This window comes from Nylanderia fulva, unplaced genomic scaffold, assembly GCF_048542155.1.
Source record: "Nylanderia fulva isolate GAGA-0341 unplaced genomic scaffold, ASM4854215v1 Scaffold44, whole genome shotgun sequence".
In the NCBI taxonomy this organism is placed as follows: domain Eukaryota; kingdom Metazoa; phylum Arthropoda; class Insecta; order Hymenoptera; family Formicidae; genus Nylanderia; species Nylanderia fulva.
Window position 1 is genome coordinate 1389832 of NW_028190521.1, and position 17206 is coordinate 1407037.

A 17206-nucleotide genomic window follows, 5' to 3' on the forward strand; every position below is an offset into this window, starting at 1 on the left:
ATCTTTGACGTCTTATTGCAACTTATTGCATCGATCGCATTTGTCCGCTATCTCGATAATCTCTCTTATCTTGCAGCGCTATCTGATCGACACAATAACAGGAAAAATCGTGTTTTGCGAATAAAAAACATATCTAATTGTTTCTGTAGAATTCGTAAAATTGGCAATGTTACGCATCTATCAAACGTCTACATAAATCAATACCTAAATGACAGTATATCTTTGACTAAAACCTGTATATACACATTTGTTTACATGGGACAGAGTTTGAATTGGTAATCAATTGACACATACAAAATAACATCTATTTACAATTTACTCCATAAACAAACATGATTCGTTTTTAAAAATTCCATTAATTACAGTTTCTCCGAAACAAGTTATTCTGCACCGTTCTACAATTTTTAAGCCGAGCTGAAAGAGAGGTTCCGGGTATCCTCTTCTCTCATAGTTTTCCCGCGAGTTCTTATAAATTTCCCAGAACCATATCGGATCATTGTCGCGCACGTATCAAACGTAACTTAACGCATTAAGATCGATGTATATACACGTACGTATCGCGTGTATTAAGGCTGGCGGACACACGTATGTATATACCTACGTACCAGCGTTGCTCGGCGCGCGTAGCGGTATATGCGTCCGACGGGTAGCCGATTTCGCGGCGCGAAAAAGCGAGGAGAGACGTCGCTGGTGCAGGCAGGACGGACGCAGCAGGGGCTAGAGAGGCGAACGGAAGGAGTGAACAACGCGCGAGAGGCGCAAGAGAGATGGAAGGGCGCGGAAGGGGGTGAAAAACGAGGGTAGGGGAGCGAGATGACGGGGAAGCTACGCCGCGAGAGGTCGGTCTTTTACGTCGCGTGACGTCGCACAGCGCAATAGCGCCGCCCTTCGTGGTAAGCCAGCTCGGCGGCCGATTGGCCGAGAGAAATGATGGCAGGCGCGCTTGCCAATCGATTGCCCGACGTAGTTTGGTCTGTCGGTCGGGTATGGTCCCCGCTCTATCCCTCAGCAAAGTGTTGGCTGGGGAAGGGGAAGCTCGAAACCCGGGGGAAAGGGGACCCCTAGGCAGGAAGTGAGCCTTCGACCTGAAGCGGAATGGTATTCAGAATTCAGACAGTTTCGGTCGCTCGTAGAGAGTAGAGGTGTTCTTCTTTCTTCTGCATCGGTTGTTCTTCGTTTTCGTTAACGTACTACTACATCGTGGTAGAACGAAGAAGGGAAAGAGACTACGGACAAAAATAGAGGCTCGCAGACACGTGCTACAGGGCAAAGTCTACACACGAAGAAGCTTGTATACTTACTTGCAGCTACACTCGTACGAGGAACTCGCAGGGTTCTCTCCAGAAGGCAAAAGCAGTGTTCGTGATCAGTGACTTCTACGACTCCGGTTTCGCTGGTCTTCGCCGGGTTTCGGTGTATTTTGGCTCCTCTGATATATTATATAATATATCGCACGTTTAGGTGCCATCGTTGGTTGAATTTCAAAGGAGACCGCCGCGCCGGAGCATCTGTGTGTTTTGCTGACGCGTCGTTGCCACATTGTCGTAACGCGATTCGTCGAGCGTGCCGTGGCTCGTAGCCAGTCAGAGAGCGTCTGGTGAACGGTACAGAAGTGGTGAGAGACGGAGCAAGTGAGGGGAAGAAAGTGATAGTGTCGTCAGTTCTTGCTCGGACTCTGCAACTTACAGATCGTACGAAGATCTCTTCAGAACCTGCAAAAGGAAGCAAAAAAAAAAACACTGTGGAGAAAGAACCGATCACGCATCGTTGAAGATGATATCAATAGTATGACAATTGTGAGTAGTGTTACCTATTGGGATCGTGTTCGCAGATCGGGGTTGATCGCTTCGTGAACGTTCCAGCGTTGCGCAGAACAGAGGTCGTCGTACATATACGTACATCTCGTATCGGAATGCGTGTTCATAGTCGGCACGTTGTACGACCAGTGCGCCCACGCGATAGTGTAATCGATTGATCGGAGAAACGTGTGTATACGCGGCATCAGGACTCGCCACTGACGGAAAGGTCTAGTGATTGGCGACTTATTGTACAGTCGATTTTCATGTCATCGCTTCGCGCAAAGAGGACGCTGAGGAAGCAGTGACCAGTGGCGTTTTCCGATTAATCGGTCCGGATTAATCAGTCGCGGTCATCGACTTGACGATTTCTCGGCGTGTTCCGTTGATTTTCCTGACGTAGCCGGTACCAGAAAAGGGCGGCAAACTGTACGGGCACAGGGAGGAAGACATGCTCACGATGGATATGGACACGAAGGGCGGCAGTCTGCACGCTCAGATGCCACCACATCCGCACCAGGGTGTCTCGCCGATGGGTCATCACGCCATGAATCCTTACGGCACCATCGGCTCGCTGGTCCACAGTCCGGCGTTATCGGGAAGTCCCCCCAGCTCGGGCGGCCTAGGCCTGGGACTTCAACATCACCATCAGACCTCGCAGCATCATTATAACTCGATGCAAGCGGCCGCCGTCGCCGCCGCGAGTCAACAACAGAGCATGCACGCAATGACGGCGCAACAGAGCGTGCAGCAACAGCAGCAGCAGCACCACTCCCATCAGCAGCAGCAGCAACAACAGACACAGTCCCAGCAGCACCACCAGCCCAACAACCACAGCAACCCCAACAACCCCAATAACCCCAGCAACTCGGCCAACGCGAAGAACAACAATATGGACCGCGTGAAAAGGCCGATGAACGCTTTCATGGTGTGGTCCCGGGGTCAGCGGCGCAAGATGGCCCAGGAGAATCCGAAGATGCACAATTCGGAGATCTCCAAGCGCCTTGGAGCTGAGTGGAAGCTCCTTAGCGAGACGGAGAAGCGCCCGTTCATCGACGAGGCGAAGCGGCTGCGCGCGGTGCACATGAAAGAGCACCCTGATTATAAGTACCGGCCGCGACGCAAGACCAAGACGCTCCTGAAGAAGGAAAAGTTCCCGCTCGGAGGCGGAGTACCAGGTGTCGGCGGCATGCTCGTCGACCAGCGACAAGTAGGCGCCAGCGGCGGACCCCAGCAGTCCCAATTGTCCCGCGACGTCTACCAAATGTCCAACGGGTACATGCCGAACGGGTACATGATGCACGACCCGACGACCGCGTACCAGCAGCACGTCGCGTACGGCGGACACATGGCCGGTGCCACGGCCTCGGCCGCCGGTTACCCCAGGTACGACCCCATGGGCCATCACATGGGCGGCGGCAGTTCCAGCCCCATCAACAACTACATGAACGGCTACGGTGGATATGGGGCTGCCGTTTCCAACAATTCGCCGTCGTCCTATCACCAGGCCCAGCCGACGACCACCAGTCCCAGCGACCAGAGCGAGGTGAAGTCCGAGCCGCAGAGCCCGAACAGCGCCGGCATGCACACCCCGACGTCTACGACCGGTCAGGTTCCGGCCACAATCCCAACAGCGATCGCCGCGCAAGCCGCGCAAGCTGCACAAGCTGCACAGGTCGCACAAGCGGCCGTCAAACGGGAGTACATGGTCCAGCAGCCGACGAATCAGCCGACGTCGCAGAGCGACCTAAGGAACATGCTCTCGTTGTATCTACCGCACGGTACGACCGAGCCTGGAATACCTCACGGCGCGGGCGTTTACTCACCAGGACCGTCTGACTCTCTGGTGCAACACCACTCGGTCGCTCACATACAGCCGCTCGCACACATGTAAGCTATCTTATGAGAAATAAGACATTTAAAGAAAGAGAAGACAGATTCCTTTTCTCTCTTTCTTGCCTCTTTCTTCATCTTTCTTCTATCACTCGCAACATTCAACACGCAACAACACTCTTCCTCTCGCCTACGTTTGCTTGCGAGTCGCTTCTTAGAGTCGAAGAAGCGGGATAAACTGCGATATCTGTGTGTCTCTCGGCACTTTGTGCAGGAAATTTAAGAAATAAAATCTAGTCGAGAAAATTAACATCCAATTCGAGATATTTATTTTTATATTTATTATTCCTATTCATATTTATATTCAGAAATATTCAATCAGAAATGTCTCAATAATAACGTCTCCATTTATAATTCCCGTGGATAGACTCTCTCGGAAATATCTCACTACAGAAACGAAACATAATATTTACATTTTATCGGAAAGGAATGTTTTGGGTCGTTGAAAGCCTCGTGGACGATATCCGATAACCGAAAAAGAAAAAATATTTTGCGCGTCGACTCGCGACGTCAATCTTCTAATATCGAGTTCTTGACACAAAGTTTTCCAAAATGTAATGCAGTTTATCCCGATTCGACGATGCTGATGTTGCACCCGACGCTCACTCGAATAACGAGAATTATCGATAATCTTCGTCAATACCGTTCGCAGATTATCAATCTTCGCGAAATTCGACTCGAGCGTTTCAGAAACTCGCAGGAGATCCGCCTTTGTATCTACATTTTTATAAATTGCCGTGTCACATTGTTACTTATAAATTACAAATCTTAGAGTCCTTCGGCCGGCTCGTTCTTAATAATTTCTTGTCATTACAAAGAACGATGAATAAAGGAACTTGATCTTGACGATAAAAGTTTTCTTATGCATATTTTTTCTATATTTTTGGCAGTTCTGAATCATTAAATCGTTTTCTTCAATATTATACGATGGAAAAAGAGCGAAATGAAGTTTTCTCATTACATCATATTGAGATAAATGTTTGATAATGATTCAACACACGAAAGAATATGAGAAAACACGCATAAGAAAAGTTTTATCGGCCCGGAGTAAAATCAAGCTACTTTACTCTTTGCGATTAATTTCTCAAGTACATTAAACTGTTTTATTACACACTCGAATTGTCGAGATAAGGATCTCCTATGTATTCTCTACACGCATTAATTCGTGAGTGTGTCGCATTATAAGAGTGTAATGTTCCGTTCAATATTTATTATTTTCTCGCCGAACGACTGATGGAAACGAAATGTCATGTATATAAATATAACTGTATCTATATCTCTCTTCCCCTTCGGGTTATGACTCTCACATTTTATAACGCGAACACTCACGATTCTCTGTCGCAGACGATAATAATCGCATATGCTATCGTGACAATGCTTCTGGACCCTCTCTGTCATATCACGCTCCAATTAACTACTAAAAAAAGAACGACGAACTACAAAAAGTTGGCTCGTTTCTGCGTTTCTAATCGAAATAATACACGCGACAAATATATATATATAAATATATATATATATATATATATTCGCATATATACCCTCGATTATCGCAATTTCGAGAGTTAGTGAGGTGAACTCGCAAGACGCTGGTTGCGCTAGAAAATTATAGACCGACGTATATATCTTGAATCGACGACGGAGGAGGAAGCCTGAACTGACGATTTGCGCGTCGAAGGCGCGCTTGATTAAACGAAACTAGCAATTATGAATTTCACCGGAATAATAACTATTCGAGAATAATAATCGCTAAATGTAAGTTTTCGATTCATACTTAGGGGGGGTGCATTGAAATTCTTAAATCCAGTGTTTATACTATATAAAAGAAAACACTTGTTACATCTAATCCCTCATTCATATATTTTTCACAAACTTTTGTTTTTGTTTTCTTTTTACGAATTTTTTATTTATTTATTTTTTTAATCGTCATCCCCCTTTGAGCTTTGAGCGACTTGATGCAGGATTTGCTTCCAAAAGATTTGTTTGAAAAAACTTCAATAGTTATATCGAACTATCGAATCGATAGAAGACGGGATATGGCTTATGTTTTATAGGTATTTCGAGCATAAGAGGTTTATATACGTTTGCAGCGCGGGTTTACAATATATGTGGGGGTTTACAGCGCTATTACACAGTTCGCATTTAATCGAAAATCGTTTAAACAAGCTCTTAAACGCACTTCTTTTGTCTACGTTGAAATATTTTCTCGTCATAAATCGTCAAAAGTTTAAATTGAATTTTCTCAAGTGCGAATTATCGTTTTTCGCACTGTGACTTTTTTTTTTTTTTTGGTTCAACTTTTTTTATCCATCACACGAGAATACGGCGAATTTGTACAATTTTTCGCAAGAATTTTCACGGAAATTACACATTTGTTTTCATTTGATTGTGTGATCAGTTTCAGTTTTGTACATCATTTTCATTCCCTTCTGTTAATTTCTATTACTCTATTTTAGACGTCTAAGTTTCGTTATTTATGTGAAATAAATGATATAGATTTCGAAATTTAAACGTTATTATTATTTATTTTTCTTAACGTAGGGTCCAGAGCAGAGTTCACGATACCATATGTTTATAATTTGACGTTAAAATTATTTTTTCTCTCAAAAGAAATTAGTTCTTTTCTATATTATTTCTTTCTATTTCGTTGTACCTGTTAAAGATGCGTATTTTTAAATCTCGTAGACGTATCTGACGTTAAGTTTAATTAAAATGAATCGATATAGGTTGAGTCAAAAAAAACCATTCGAATTTATTATTTAAATCATTTTTTTTTCAACTTGTCACACAAGTTTTCTCAGACTTTTCGACAATTTTTCATATTTCGTCTCGCATATTATCAATCATATAGCGTTTCGCTTTTTTTATCAGACTCGCTGATTAAACACGAAGGTTTCATCTGACTCATCCTATTTCCTCGCAAATCTACCGAAAGAACGGACTAGCGAGAAAGCTAGAAACTTAACGTTTTCCTCACATCTGTGATCTGCAACCTAACATGTAAAACATCACCTCGTAGGAATATCGTAGCTTAAAAAGAAGCAAACTTGGACGGAGGCCTTTAGGAATCGGAACGCTCAGGCAACTGAGAGGGTAAGAGGGTGGGCACAAAAGCGTGCGCTAGATCTGGCACGCTTAATCAAAAAATAAATACAAAAAATAAAGGACGATTCCGAGGGCAATTTCCGAGCTACGAGAGAGACAGAGAGCGAGATAGAGAGACAGAGAGAGAGAAGAGGCGAGACCAAATCGACCTCTCGGTACTGCAGACCGAGCCTTCACATCGCACGGAGAATAAAAGTTCTCTCGATCATCATCCATCCTCGTCCACGTACTGCGTCATCATCGCCATCGATCCCTATTCGCTTATAGGGAGGATCCAACCCGGAGGAGACACACAACTCGCGGCTTGCGAGTTTTCGAAGGCGCCGTCGATGTTTGCGAACGCGTTTGAAATTGCGACGTTACCAAAGAATTCCAGCTAGATAGACATCCACCTCGATTCGACTCCATTTTGGATCCCGGAAGCGCGACTACGCATTTCACTTCTCGCCGATCGATGTAGATATGACTTTTTCCTACGCTTATTCGGTGTCGAGCGATGACAACGAGATGATTATTCTATAACTCGAGATCGTGCGAAACTTGAACGTCGACGTCGTTCCTTCGTGTTCTTCTCCGTTATTTCCACCGTGCTGGATTAAAAAAAAAACATTTTATTGTGCTGCGTTCCGAGGAGAGAGATAAGCAAAAAGGTGGAAACGTGCGTATGTGAATAATTTACAATATGTGATGTCATTTTTGTGTAATAATTGCTAATATACGCTACCATCAAAAGTTTAAGATCAAAGTAATAAATGGAAAAATCACAAGCTGAAACATTCCGCTGAATGTTTCTTGTTTTATTAACAGCTGCTAGAAGATCGTAAAAGTGAGAACAGTTTGCATTATTTTTTGGTCTTAAACTTTTTGGTAGTGTACTTCTTTTTACGTATAAGAGTATTAAATAGATTATAAAATATTGTTGCAAATATATATACGTAAACAATTTGTTATATATATATATATATATATATTGCAAATTATTAATAAGTGTTGACATTAATTTTCGATGACGCGTCGTGTGTACATATCAATTCCGATCTTCTCCTTTATTCCGCGTGTATATATATGTGTATATAATCCACAGAGGGTGTGAAAAATATATCTAAAGCAATTTTGTATGCGTAATCAGAATTGAATATCGTGACAGAATATAACAAAAATTATGAATTTTTTTGAATTTTTTTAGTCCTACTTTTTTAATTGTGATAACTAAGTGGTACAACACTTTTATATTTACATTATTATATTCCACATTATATTTCGTCACGTTATATTCAATTCTTAGGCGTACAAAATTATTTTAGATATTTTATCTCATATACATTTATTTTGCGGATTACAATAAATTACAGTAATTATTATATTCCTCGCATTAAATTATTATCGTATATATGTATATAATGATTCTAATTTTCTTTCTTTATTTCGTCTACGTGTAACTTCTTATAATAAGTGTAATAATAAGAGAACTATTATGTAAAGTAGTCTTGTTACACGTAATCAAATTTGAATAATAAGACGAAATATATATAATGTGATGAATATAATGAAAATTGTAATCCAAAGTGTTGTACTGCTTAGTTATCGCGACTTTCAGTTTTTGTCACATTTGACTTGACTTTGACTTTGCTCCTAGACACGCGTATGGAAACACCATATTAATATTGTATTTGTACATTTGATATTTAAATTAAAATTTGAACCGTGATTCAACTGAAGGAGAATTAGATTTAAGTGCGATATTGTATATATTTGTAAATTATATGTATATATATATATATATAGATATACATATATGTGTATACATATATATGTAACACACGTATACGCGCATCTTTCCGTGATACGTAATCTTATTCGACGCAAAAGTGTCGGGAAAATCGAATCAAATTTTTCAGGAATTGACGGCCTTCAGGATTTGACGATTGATTTCATTTTTCCAACACTTATTCACGATGTGAGATTTGGAGATTTAGATAGCTTCGGATGAGATTACATATCGCAATTACACGTACTTTAAGATTAAAATCTTCTTATTATATATCATTATTTCGATTATTATTATTATTATTATAATTATTATTTTTAATATCATTATTATATCGTACCTTTATTACAAGGCGCGTTACGTAGTATTATTATTTAGTTTTCCTTATTATTTTGTATTTATACTTTAAGTAATAAAGTGACAATATTTTAGTGTCTCACTATAATCCTTCGTCTCATTATCAATACCCTATTTTACAGCCTAACTCTTTCCAGTCGAAACCTCTCACACCGCATATGCTATTATAATTTATACTTGTGATCAAGATTCTTTGCATGTAATCTCGACATAATTAATTATCGCACGATTTCATTTTATTGCGTCTGACCGATCGAACGATTTATGAGGAACAACTTGAAATGTAATTCTTAAGTACTCGACTGCGGTCAATTAAACACAAGTAATTTCTGTTCGTGCACACACTTTTATTAATAAAGACAGTTTTTTTGCTTTAAACGAAATCTATAATTGAAAAATCTTCGAGTCCATTTGGCAAAAAATATAGAATAATTTTGAATGACTTTCTGTCGTGCGAGTACTTAAAAAATGATACAGGGTCTTTAATTTTTAATTTTAATAATTAATATTTTTAATTAGATAATTTTCCTTCAGTGTTTCGTGCTAAAAAAGATAGTATTATTTCTACGCTGCGAACGAGCTGCCAAATTGAGAGTTCGATGCGGAAGATTTAAGTGGAATACGCGATGCTCCGTGTTGACTATTCCTTGTTCATTTAATATTTTACGTAAAAATAATTAGCGTTGTGTATTTTGCAAAAATATGCATATTTAGCACTTTCGAGAACACAATTAATTTATTTCTTCTTGATTTGACTCTAGTAGTTTGTTCTTTTTCTATAAAAAAATATATATTCGGCAATAAAAATAATACATGAAAGCATGAGAGAAACATATTACATATATTAATGCATATTTTTTATTTAGTACGTATAATTAACACACTTAACGTATATTTAATAAAATATGAAAAAGATATGCAATAGAATATTTTTTGAAATATATATATTGTAATATATATATATATATATATAAATATATATATATGGTTAATATGTTCTATATATATATATATATATATATTTAAAAAAATATATTTTTATTTTTCATATTTTTATTTTTATATATATATTTATTATTCGTTAATCATTATAAAAAATTTCATTGCGCAAATTATCGACATACTACAATTCTTGCTGTTTTTTGCCATTTTCCATTTTTTTCCGTGATATGTTTGTAACATTCTCTCTTTAATATCTCTGTTTAAGATTAAATTAAAAATAGTTATACATGGAGCTGGCGTATGCGATTTGAATCTTTTTTTGCGTAAAAAGAAACACCTTATTTTAGCAAGCGATTCTGTATACATATCAATTATTCTTGTAATGAAACGAAGAGACAAGCGAAGCGGTATAATTTGAGGATTGTTTATTTTTTTTTTCACGTTTCTTAATTTTTTGATTTCTCTGAGACTGAAACGCATTTCTTTTCTCTCTCTTTCTATAAAGCTAAATGTATATAAAAATGGTCGACGACGAGTTAATGAATTATCGTGAACTCTGTAATGTATATAATGTGTTGCGATAATAATCTAAGGAATACTTTATATTATTATAGATATCGATATATAGATACATTGCACAATCAAATTTCTGTGTTTTCCAATTCGATCATCCCGCATTGTCATCTTTCGTATCCCGTATAAAATTAAATTTTTACTGCATTACAACATTTACATCAAAATTGCAACTCATAAAAAATAAGAAACGTGAGAAACAATCATTCAATCACATCGCTAATTAAAATAAAATTCTAACCACCGATATAAAAATCGATCACTCCATTATGAAAATAAATTAAGTGCGAAAATCCAAAACTTAAATATTTTTGTTCTCTACCACGTAAAAGTTCTCGTCAATCGCAGCCATTTTCTGAACGAACGATACCTCCGACTACTATTTTTATATCCAATCTTTAATTAACCATCCGCGAAACGAGTCATTTTAATTACTAGTATATGCCGAATCATGCGTTAAAAATCGCTCCGTAAATCCGCGAATGATTTTTCGCCCTCTCCTCCCAAAATGCTCCGATAAAAAAAATATATGCACACACACACACACACATATCTATATTGTACATATATACGTAATATACATACATATATATATATATCTATGGACGAGTGGAGAGACATTAATTCGCGCCAATAAATATTCCCATCGTTCCGGCACATAAACCGCGGCGTTTGTCATACACACGCAGTCATTTCGGTTAAAAGGCATTCCCTCCGCCACTGAATGCAAATGCGAGTAGCTCGTTGTGCGTGCCGCCGCGCTAGGGTCTCTAAAGTGCTTTCAATTACGCGTTCCACCTAACGTCGTCCCGACGCGCAGAGGCGACGCGACGCGACGCGAGTCCTCCTTCTCCCGGAGGCCCGTTTTCCTATGTTTTACATAACCGGGATTTTCAAGTGTGTTTCACGCCCCCCCTTTGGCTGAGAAACACACACGGAGAGCTCGAGGCGCGAAGCTCGTCGCGTTCGTTATTTAACGCCGATCGCTTACTTGTTTTGCTCCCTCGGAGACTTTCCGCGAGGTTTGATGAAGAGAGTGCAGCGAAAATTGGTTTTTTCTTTATTCGTGATAATGATAACGTTGTACGATACTGGGAAGGGGATAATTGTAGAGAATTTGTACAGGGCGTTCCGGATTTATCGGATCGTTAATGGCAAATTTTTGAGTTTTAAGTCACTAGAAATAATTTTTTTTTTTTTTTTTTTAGGTAATTTTAAATCGAATTTAATTTAATATAATTAGGCTATAATTAAATTGAATGTAATTTAATTCTAGGCTTGCTGTTCTAAAAAACGAGGGCGTGCAAAATAACAATGACTTGAAGGGTTCTTGGGGTTGTGGAAATGTCAAGGCACTAATAACTTTCGAGTTTTAAGCCACTGGAAATATTTTTTTTTTCTTTTCAGATAATTTTAGGTCGAATTTAATTTAATATTAGGCTATAGTTATGAAAAACGAAGGCGTGTATAAAATGACAGTGACTCCCTCCCTTAGATGACATGGGATTTCTTGGGGTTACCGATAACTTTCGAGTTTTAAGCTAGTGGAAATAATTTTTTTTTCTTTTTTCAGATAATTTTAGGTCGAATTTAATTTAATATAATTTAATTTAGGCTTATTGTTATGAAAAATGAAGGCGTGTATAAAATGACAGTGACTCCCTCCCTTAGATGACATGAGGTTTCTTGAGTTTTAGGCTATTGGAAATATTTTTTTTCAGATAATTTTAGGTCAAATTTAATTTAATTTAAGGCTTCTAAATTAGGGAGAAAAACGAGGGCGTGCATAAAGTGACAATGGCTCTCTCCCTCAGATGACATTTCTTTAAATATCTCGTGTGCGTGCAGATACACAGATAGGCAACGCGGAGAGTTGATTTAACGACACTTGTTGCTCTCACAAAGTTGGATAATAATTTCAGGTCGTTTTCCCAGGGTCGGAGAATTCGAGGAGACGCGTCCAAGCGTGATGCTGCGTTGTATACATCTAGTTTTCCATACAGCATCGTTCCTATTCAGCATTTTTTCCCTTCATTGTTATTCGAACCGTCTTATTATTTTATTGCAAGATGCAATTCTAGCCTTTCATATCGTAAATCTCCTAATTGGACTTTTTGACACACACAAATCACGTAAATTCGATATGTTCTCAGCTGGAAACGAAATATAATACAAAAGATTCTTGCGCTTAAGCATATGTAGAAGAACGTTTCAGGAATTCTAGATGTGCAAGAAAACTCCAACACGTGTAGAAAAAAAGTCTGCACACAGTTTGTCTAAACAAGTGTTTTATACCCACGAAACTTGCTTTGTGGCCCACAAAATTAGTTTTAATACCCACACATTGATGGGAAATATTACACCGACAGAAGGAAGATTTAAAGATGCGCTCTAACGAACAGATAGATTAGGTGTCTTAAGCGCAGTTCGCAACACTTTATACGTATAATTATCGCAAATGTGACATAATGATGAATCGCGGTGGCGAACAATCGTTATCCCATGCGCAAATGGGACTTTCTGATTTTATTGAATCTCGAGGAAACTGTTATTAGCTTAAATGTATTAGCATGCCGAGCATACGCAATGTAATAACTATGTATTCCGTAACAAACGATCGTGGCAACATGTAATAGTAGCGACATAAAGCCTACTTTGACACGCGATCAAACAGCAAGGATAAGTATAGAGCCGACTCTCAAAGAGCTATATATATATATATAAATATAATGTATACGTTTCCCTCGGCCACAATTTTTCCTCGACGCGCTCTCTCTTCAACTCTATTTCTTAAATATCGTAATAAATAGAAATCGTGTAAATACCATTACTGACAAAATTCTTGCAAAATAATGTAAATTACCTGATATTTTTGCACAAATTATTCTATCGCCATTTTTCATGAATGACTTGTGGACCTTTTTGCTTCCTGCCTGTTTCTCCCTCTCTCTCTCTCTTTCTCGCGTTATCTCTAGTTGTCAATTGGACGTCGACACAAATCACAAATTATTTGATAGCGCAACGATAGCTCCACGTTCGATCGACTGATAGCTTGGCACTCGAAGGTCAGAGTCATTATCCCATCCGGATAAATAAATACGTCAGAGGACACACATTAGACACGAGCACGTAAACATGATATCAAGCCGAAATCATGTTGAAGGCCAGGAGAGAACCTTCGCCAGGCCTTAAATTAAAGTAGGCCCCGAGGTAGTAAATCTCGGGAAAAAGTTGTTTATTTCCCGATGTATTTTTCCCATATTTTTTTCTTACGACGTGAAAAATTACATTCGTGCCTCACGGACATATTTTACAGGATGTATTTTTGTCGTCACATTTCTTTTTTTTTTTATTTTCTCACGATAGACGTGTATCCGCGAAATAATTTACGTAAGTGATTTAGATTTATTTTCCGATATATACGGGTATTATATCGATATCACCGGATAAGCGATTTTTAATCACGCTTTCGCTTCAAAATGTAACATTCTCACAATAGTTCCGCACGAATTTATTTATTTTAATTTATTAGTTGATTTATTCATTTTATTTTATTTTCATATATTTATTTAATTTAATTTATTAAATTAATTTATTCTCATCAAATTTCTCATACAAATGTGCGTATGTTGCAAAGGAAAACAACATCACCGAAGAATGTTATCAATTTGATACAAAATATATTTTCGACATATATTTCAACAAGAATTATAGCAAATAAGAAAAATTCCTCATAATATATATCTTATTTATATTTATTTATTTTTTATCTCCAAATTAATCTATTAGCTTTATTTCTCCGCCTTTATTATTGTTCGTTTATTTATGATTTATTTTTACAATTATATATAAAGCTACGAGTAAATGAATATTTTCTTTTACAAATTCCAACTTCTAATTAAAGCAATGAAAAATTCCAGAATAAAGAGTCGACTTCATATTTCGAATTTAATATTTATTTACGTCTTGCGATAAATCAATTTGCGTCGGATTCAAAGGAGAAAAATGATTATTATTCATATATATGATTTATTTTAACAATTTTAGATAAAATACAATTTAAAAAACCAATCGAATATTTTTCTTTGCGCAATTTCATCAAGTTCTAATCGTTCGTGGCTAAATTACACCGTCGGAGAATATTGGAGCAGATGAAAAATTCTATTGTCAGAATAAAGAGTACTCGATTTAATATTTATTTGCAATATTTCGAGCTTCAATATTTATTTACACCGGGTTTAAAGTAGAAGAATGATAATTTATATTTATGATTTATTTTTACAACTTTAGATAAAATATAGGATTAGAAAGAAAAGTGCACCAAATATTTTTCATTACTCAATTTCATCAAGTTCTAATCGTGGCTAAATTACACCGCCGGAGAATATCGGAGTGGATGAAAAATTTGCAAGTAAAGGGCACTCGATTTCATACATATTTCGAGCTTGATATTTATTTGCGTCTTGCGATAAATCAATTTGCGCCGAGTTTTGGAGGAAGAAAAATGATGAAAGGGCAAAGTCGCGAGAGAAGTTCGCTTTGACGCCGCTGCGCTTTAGGGCTGCTTTAATCTCGAGTCGATCCCTCGGATCACGCGTGGATACCTCCCCCGCGAAACATCCCCTCGCGAGTTGCAATTTGTAAGGTATCATCGCGCACCTCTTCTTCTCTCTCTCTCTCTCTCTCTCTCTCTTTCGTAGCCTCTCTACATCATGCGGCTCCGCGCTGATCCGGTTAACCTCCGTCGCCCCTAAGTAAGATAATATTCACGGCCAATTACCTAAAACGCGCTCCTTATGGCACCGGCCGGATTATTGGCAGCCTGCCACCGTCGCCGATCGAGTATCCGGTGTGAAACGACCTTGTTATTAACGTTCAAGTAAGCCCCGCCAATAAAGCTCAACGCAGAATCGTAAATCAGACTCGAGATCGGTAATTCCGATCGAGTAAATTCTCCTCGAGCGAAAGCTCGAAGAAATCGTTCCTTCGACACTTTCGCGGCGCATCAATTAGTCAGCTGATATCTGTCAAAAAAATCGATCGCGAAATGAAAAGTCGTCGCGGTCGATTTTTTGACAGATATCAGCTGACTCGAGATCGGTAATGTGCCTTTCCGATCGAATAAATTCTCCTCGCGAAAGCGAAAGAGAGAAGAGAGAGAGAGAGAGAGAGAGAGAGAGAGAGAGAGAGAGAGACATGGAACTGGTTCGTATATGATTATCTTTTGCTCGAGGAAATCGTTCCCTCGACACTTTTGCGGCGCATCAATTAATCAGCTGATATCTGTCAAAAAATCGACCGCAACGACTTTTAATTTCGCGATCGAAAAAGTCGACGTGGCCGATTTTTTTGACAGATATCAACTGATTAATAAATGCGATTTTCATTTTGCAATCGGAAAAATCATCGCGATCGATTTTTTGACAGATATCAGCTGATTCGAGACGTTAACGTTTCTTTCCGATCGAATAAATTCTCCTCGAGAGAGAAAGATGAAACTGGTTCGTATATGATTAGCTTTCGCTCGAGAAAATCGTTTCCTCGACACTTTCGCGGCGCATCAATTAGTCAGCTGATATCTGTCAAAAAAAATCGACCGCGACGACTTTTCATTTCGCGATCGGAAAAATCGCGACGCCGAGATAATAAGCTCGCGATTAGCCACCGGAGCGTCGATCGAACATGATTTCTTGTCTCTGGGACGCGGCCGGGCGCCGATCGAGAGAGATCTAACGGATCCATTAATCCCGTCCCGTGAGCGAGCTGTGGGTTAACGAACTGAGAATCCCGCACTTGTTATCCCGAGTGACTTAAACGATCGCGTATCCTCGCCGCGGAGCCGTAACCGTGATAATTACTACGAACGTGGGCGAGCGAACGCCCTTCTTTCTCTATCTCTCTCCTTCTTTTTCTCATCCTCCTCTCCTCCTCCCTTCCTCTTGTCTCGACGGAGATACGTCATGTACATTTTGCACCTGACACCTTTTATCGGAGTCTCCGAGTAATTACTTCCAACAAATGGCACGTCTTCTAAATTGCTGCACGAAAATGAATAAATTGTTAACGAAAGAATATATCTATTTCTTGAAGAAGGAATGTATTTCTCGTAAAAATTATCGTGAGATGTCTAAAAATATTCAGCTTTTTTTCATTTTTTATCAATTACATCCAGGCTTTTAATTTGACTCTATTTAATCATTTTTTTATGTAGTAATCAAACTATTTTATAGTATTTTAGAATTTTGTAAGAGTTTTTCTAATTAATATTTGTCACAATAAAAAATTTGAATATCTACAATAAGATATAAAACATGTTCGATTAATTTTACTAAAATATACCATTGAGTTAAACATATTTTTTATATCTTATTGTAGTATAGATTAATATTTTTATTTTGTGGTAAATATTAATCAGAAAAATTTTTCCAATATCATATTGTTCCGCAACGATTATCATAATTTTTAGGATAAATTCTAAGAGAAAATTTTCTTTTTGTACTGACTTTTTTTAGCACAGTGAAATTAATTCTATTACATTTCTCTATACTTGTTTGATGAAATACAAAAGGAAAAATTATAGACGCTATAAAAATGTAGCTAAAACGATATGTAGCTGCTTTTTTTCTTTTGCTCCATCTTTATGGTACCATAGCGACAGTTATGGCGACGAATGATCGTCATCGAGAATCCAGGATCGGACCTTCCAATTTGTTAATTGGCACGATAACATATGCGCACCGTAAATATTCTGACAAACCACGCAGGCGTCGTCTCT

General features: G+C 38.4%; 1 protein-coding gene across 6 annotated transcripts in view; it reads left to right on the forward strand.

The window, feature by feature from the left end:
* The first annotated feature begins 1031 nt into the window (after positions 1–1031).
* The window catches only part of SoxN (SRY-box transcription factor soxNeuro), a 143642-nt gene continuing 127467 nt past the window's right edge, over positions 1032–17206 (forward strand). For 2 of the 6 annotated variants that reach the window (XR_014925590.1, XR_014925589.1), the window contains exon 1: positions 1043–3686. Coding sequence is in view for 4 of the 6 variants with exons in the window: in XM_029322669.2 (XP_029178502.1) it covers positions 2248–3686; positions 6706–6721 (1455 nt within the window). In the remaining 2 variants the exon portion in view is untranslated. Of the gene's footprint in view, positions 3687–6557; positions 9005–17206 lie in introns of those variants that run through there. The other 4 variants (XM_029322670.2, XM_029322669.2, XM_029322665.2 and 1 more) reach the window with 4 other exon arrangements.